Below are 5,984 nucleotides of genomic sequence, written 5' to 3'. Positions count from 1 at the left end.
CCGTTTGCATCAAGGGGTGGCTCCAGCGGGTCGACGATTTTCGACGCGGGCCAGTTTATTTTTAGGAAATTCAGAAAAGAAGTTGTAGCCTCAAATTTTCACGAAATTACAGCCTCAAATTGAGGTCTGAAATAAGTTCATCACACTTTGCACTTGGTAGGGCGCAAAGTGAAGTCCAAAAGGAGTACAACAAGGCTTGAACAACAATAAAAAAAGTCCAAAAGGAGGCAAGGTGCTGGGCGCATGGCGCCGGCGATCAGGCGTCTCGCGCGTGGATTTCGGCGCGCCTCTTCATGAACCAGGGCATGGTGTTGTCGTCGACGCTGCTCAAGTCGGCTAGCATGATCCTTGTGTCCTCTGCACGGGTCTTGGCCTCGGCGTCCATCCTCCCGGCCGCTGGTGGCGGCCCGCTTTGCTTCCGCCGGAGCTGCAGCCTCCATTGTGGCTATGGTCGTGGCTATGGGGGAGTGTGGGGCGGCGGCGGGTGCCAGGGTTTCCTCGGCATCCATGATGGTGGCTGCGGCGACGAGGACGTTCATCGCTTCTGGACTGCTCGCGCCGGTCTATTTTGACTTTTCGCGCAAGGAATGGCCACTTGCGGGATAATATCGGCCTCCTGCCACGATACGTGGGTCCTACGTCATTTTCGGCGGACATTCAGCGCGACCGCGGACGCAAACCTGACGCATATTTGGACCAGGTTTGCGTCGTCACGAACGGTCCGGTCACTTTGCATCGTCCCACTGGAACAGAGCCCAAACGTATTTTCGGTCACGGCTGACGCGTCCGTTTGCGTCGCTCCGTTGAAAATGCGCTTACTATAAACGGGGATGGAAATGAGATGGCACTCCCGGTGCGGAGCAGACCCGTTGCCATTCCTAGCTGGATGATGTGAGGGGTGAAACGGTCAGATCCGTTTTAGGCGCCACGGTGGCCGCAATCCAGATCCAGTTGGCTGGCACGTGCTCCCAGCGAAATCTAATCCTGCTTCCTGCGGCCCCCGAGATATTTATCTCTGTTCCGATCCGTGCCGCTCGCTCGCTCGCTTGCTTGTGCAAACAGCTCTCCTCCTCCTTCTACGCCTCCGCATCCGTACGACAACCGCCTCAGCAGCAGTAATCCTCCGGCGAGAAGGAAGCGGCGCCGCTGGTGACGGCGAGCGGGAGAGGATATGGTTCACCTGCCGCACCTGGGGAAGCTCCGGCGGGAGGTCAAGGAGGAGGCGCTCGACGCCGACGGTCCCGCCGCCGCCGCGGGGGCCGAAGCGTCGCCGTTCCACAAGAGGTCCCGCCTCGCCCAGCAGCAGCAGGTGTGTCTCCCCGTCCCCTCCTCTCTCGCCGTTCTTTGCGATGACAGGAAAAAACTTTTTGATATGAACTTAATTCTGAAGTTTGTTTTTGCATCGTAATATCCGGACTGGCCGTTCATGTGGCGGTCGATTGGGAAGCAGACGAGCAAGCGTGTTGAAGTGATAATAATCTAGGAAGTTATAATCCACTCCCTCCGTTCTCTAATCCTTGCAGTGGTTGGTTCTAGTTCAAATTACGAAACGGAGGGAGTATTCGTATTCGGCTCTGGCTTCATTTTGGCTCTAATTTGCTCGGAAATCCATGTGGCGGTCGATTTCGCGTAACTATGTTTTTTTTTTTGCTAATTTCATTTTTTTTCCAAGCGATCCCACCGGATCGAATTTCATTATCATCAGATAACGAAACACATCGTCACATGCGCTCAAAAGCCAGAAAACAAAAGCAAAAAAGCAGCAGAGGGGAAGGGAGTGGTTTACAACTCGATGGTACGCTTCCAATCGTACGAATGGCTTCAGCGTGATGGCATTCTCAACTGTTGTGCCAGCGTGAAAGCGTCTCTGTGCAAAAGGCACGCAACTTGTCGAGGATAGACATGCCATACGTGTGCTAAAGCAAAAAAAAAAGGATCTGGTGAAGTCAAGTCACCTGGAATCTTCCCTGCTCGCAAAGATATTATTACTAACTAATCGTATCCGTTTCGTTGTTTAGCTTTAGAAATGGACAGATTCCTGAAACTGTGCTCTTATCTCTTCAGTAACACTCCAAACTGTCCCGACCACGCACATGCTAAACCCCTCCTGCTCTTAAACCTTAATGTATCCCACAAGGTTCTACTTCGTCCATGGCCAAAAAAAAAAAAACCCTCCTCTCTCTACGGTCACTATTTCCCCTGTTTTCACTTTCCACACATGCTAAACCCGCATGTTGATAAACCTTAATGTATACCACAAGATTCTACTTCGTCCTCGCCAAAAATAATTAGTCCTCTCTGTACGGTCACTACTTTCAAGTTTTTTCCATGGATTTTGGAATAAGAATAAAATTATGTTTCACATTAGATGATTATGTATCAATCCACAATACTATTATCGTAAAAAAATGTGTGCAGGTGAGAAACGGGTTGTATTTGTGAGTGGAGGTCATATAGATAAAATCATGCTTCACTGTGCTTTATTTTAATCTCGGTTTGTTGTGTTTTCACTTGTGTCATACAGCAATGGAGCACAGGTGGTGCTAGTGTGTCCAATCAGCAGCCAGCGCAACATGATTTCCTCGAGGAGCCTAGCCCACTCGGCTTGCGGCTCAAGAAGAGCCCGTCTCTGGTGGATTTGATCCAAATGAAGCTTGTGCAGGCCGGTAAGGCAAAAGATGCCCAGCATGGCAGCACTGTTAGTGCCTCGGAGAAATTGAAAGCTTCTAATTTCCCCGGTTCTGTACTAAGAATCGGATCTTGGGAGGTTAGCACTTTCCCATGTGCTCATTCTCACTGCATATACATCCTCTGTTCATTTCAACAATCACAGTAAATGTGTTCATAAATATAAGTGTTCAGTTCGTGTCATTATTCATCAGTTGCTTTCTCATTTGTGTTCAACTGGTTCATTTATGCTAAAGGTTTATTTCGTACATGCACAGTGGGTATCAAGATACGAAGGAGATTTGGTAGTGAAATGTTATTTTGCAAAGCACAAACTCGTGTGGGAAGTACTGGATGGTGGTCTGAAGAGCAAAATTGAGATACAGTGGTCTGATATCTGTGCACTTAAGCTGGTTTGTCCAGAAACTGAACCTGGAACCTTGGAGATTGCAGTAAGTACATGTAGATACACTGAATCAGTAATGCAACTCACGGCAAAGCTAAAATAGTTTATGCCCACAAGGAATCACATCATCATGTATTAACAGGAGTGTTAAGGATCTTGTAGAGTAGTAAATTTATGTCTATTTTGGCCTTCTGGGGGCACTGTTCCTGTTGCTCATCATGTTTTTCTTGCTTTGTCCAGTTGTCCAGGCAACCACTTTTCTTCAGAGAAACCAACCCTCAGCCAAGGAAGCACACTTTGTGGCAGGCAACCTCTGATTTTACCGCTGGACAGGCCAGCATGCACAGGTACATGAAGTCATTCTTGTGCCAAATGATCTTTTTTTTTATCTTAGACCCAATGATTTCACATCTAAATATTCCACTCTTTGGCCCAAAATAGTGCAGTTTAACCCGATTTCTTGAGAAATTATAGTGAAAAACAGATTCAGACTGACATCACAATCAAGTAATTGTGATAGTATGCTAAGTGACACTGGTGCCTTAACTTCTGAAGTTTATTTGTTTCAGGAGACACTTTCTTCAGTGTGCCCCAGGAATGATGAATAGGCACATGGAGAAACTTGTTCACTGTGACCTACGTCTACTGTCGCTAAGCCAGAAAAATGACATCACCTTGGAGAATCCTTACTTTGAATCAAGGTGTTCTATATTTGAAGATCCAGATGATGTAAAGTGCCAAGATTTTGATCCTAATGGACTTGATGATGATCAGTTAGGACCCCAAAGATTTAGAGAACTTTTATCGCACCATTCTGCATCCAGCAGGCTAGATGCGGAAAGAAGACAGGAAGCTGGAGCATCAGATGGCTTGCCTCCACATTTCTCGAATTCAGGTGAATTTAACAATTATAAAAGTAGTTTCTCTTAGTTCATTCTCACTAAAATGCAATGGTTTCTGAAGAAAAAAATTGCAATTCTAATTTATGCCGAGTTATGCTACAGAACCATGGTATAATGTGCTGCTCAATCTATACTGTATCCATGTTAACCTTCATGTGTATTCTTGACTCACGAGGTCTATGTTCAGGTGCATTAGGAGCAAATAAGTTCTTTATGTTATCAAAGATGCTGTCCAATTTGAAATTGTTTTCTCTTGTACTACCAATGGCACAAATTACCACTAGGATCATTGTGGCATGTACTATGAATGTCTTTTCTCATCATTTTTTTCCATTCCAGTTACTGGCAGTGAAATGATTAAACAAGACGGGGCTTCTGGTATGTGCGAGCCACAAACAAGCATCCTTAGCTGGAACGGTTTTAAGTTGCCTGGGATCCGGCGATCCATGTCCAAGAGTGAGATAGCAAACCACATTGGGAACCACATCTACAGACAGATGTATTCAGGGAACCTGCCTACAGCTCATGGTGGTGCTGGCACATCGGGTAAACTTGTGTTAGACGACATCACCAAGTACCTACTGAGTGACTCTCAGATCATCAACGGTGACCTTGACTCAGCGGGTGAACTAGCATTTGATGAGGTGACTCGACAACTTCTGAATGATTCCCAAATCACAGCCTCTGCCGATGAGAGGATGCTCATGTCAAGGGTCAATTCTCTGTGTTCATTGATCCACAGAGATTCAGGTGAAAGCCAGGTAAATGCTGGTGTTCATGGTGATAATGAGATGTATGAGAGAAAGCCCCAACCTTATGCGCCTTCGGTTGGAGCAGAAGAGGACAGTGGCTCATTGCCTCCAAGGCAAGAACCATTTGGGGATCTCCTTACCCATCTGCCGCGCATCTCATCATTTCCACATTTCTTGTGAGTTTTGATCTCAGGGAGCCAAATGTGCAGTGGTCAGTGGCCAGTGGGACATGTAGGTTGATTAACTCCTGTGCGTAGGGATTTTTTTTTCCTTCTTTCTTGTATGTACATAGACATAGGATAATTGTAGGTAAGCTCTTTTGGCTGCATAGACCAATACGTCTGCCTGTGATCCATGCCATGTAGTTGATTATAGAAGTCTGCGATCGTGAAAATGGGTAATGCTCAAAATTTCTCTTATGATCTGACTTGTTTTATGAAACACTAAGTATAGGATGGAATCAAATACACAGGTGTGCATCGTGGGAACTTGTTTTATGATATAATTTCCACAGATCGTAAGCATCGCTGAGTACTTTTCATATGAATTTAATGACATCAATTTAGCACCATATTAGTAAGTGCTAATATTACTGAATTGGCAAGAACGAGCTCTTTGTACAGTTGTGGAACGGGCCTAAGCTCTTTGTATAATTGGCGAGACCGAAGGAGTACTTCAACCTCAACGCCTCCATATATAGGATAAAAGGTTAGATCGGCGATCAGTTCAGAAGACGGGTCATATGCGTCTGAACTCTCTGGAAAGGGTTGTTATTTTCCACACATTTTTCTCAGAACCCTGCGTAATGTGATGCCTGATTACCTGAAAGAGCCCCCTTCGTGCCTTCCTGGCATTGCCTGCTTCTTCTTCCTGCGCTAGCATCGTCCTAGCTTCCTAGTGACGGTCCCAGCTGCCCCCCCCCCCCCCCCCCACCCCGGACTTTTGTCTCTGTTCATCTCGGATTCGATCCTGATACCATCGCCTGCTCCTTCGCCGACCTGAACGGTGCGGATGGTAATCAAGACACCACTGGAGGAGTCGCTAAGGATGAGCTGAGTTGATTCTTCGGCTCCGTCATTTCGGCGCCCCCAAAATTTCTGGTGCGGTGGGGTCTTAAGACCTCAATGAAGCCATCTGTGTTCTGCCGTGGCCTAACGTGTTCTGGAGGAGCAGGGTCTCCATGCTAAACTTTGGTCAGCATGGGAAAAATGGAGCCCAACTATCTGCTATTTTCTCAGCTGAGCAGAACTCTATCCC

General features: G+C 46.7%; 1 protein-coding gene across 1 annotated transcript; it reads left to right on the top strand.

Annotated features, from left to right (window-relative positions):
- The first annotated feature begins 1,049 nt into the window (after positions 1-1,049).
- On the top strand, positions 1,050-5,146 carry LOC124658142. The gene is made up of 6 exons (XM_047196563.1): positions 1,050-1,339; positions 2,525-2,767; positions 2,946-3,119; positions 3,314-3,420; positions 3,643-3,968; positions 4,315-5,146. The coding sequence occupies exons 1-6, from the start codon at positions 1,172-1,174 to the stop codon at positions 4,905-4,907; spliced, it is 1,611 nt and encodes a 536-aa protein (XP_047052519.1). The 5' UTR covers positions 1,050-1,171; the 3' UTR covers positions 4,908-5,146.
- The last annotated feature ends 838 nt before the right edge of the window (positions 5,147-5,984 follow it).

This window comes from Lolium rigidum, chromosome 5 (genome assembly GCF_022539505.1).
Source record: "Lolium rigidum isolate FL_2022 chromosome 5, APGP_CSIRO_Lrig_0.1, whole genome shotgun sequence".
NCBI lineage: Eukaryota > Viridiplantae > Streptophyta > Magnoliopsida > Poales > Poaceae > Lolium > Lolium rigidum.
The sequence above is the reverse complement of the archived record's forward strand: the minus strand, read 5'-3'. Positions and strand labels throughout refer to the sequence as shown.

Bases quoted from the DNA above. Each gene is read 5' to 3' on its own strand.
- LOC124658142 (XM_047196563.1), top strand. From the start codon at position 1,172: ATGGTTCACCTGCCGCACCTGGGGAAGCTCCGGCGGGAGGTCAAGGAG. The intron at 3,120-3,313 runs GTAAGTACATGT...TGCTTTGTCCAG, and splicing joins CTGGAACCTTGGAGATTGCA to TTGTCCAGGCAACCACTTTT. The intron at 3,421-3,642 runs GTACATGAAGTC...TATTTGTTTCAG, and splicing joins GGACAGGCCAGCATGCACAG to GAGACACTTTCTTCAGTGTG.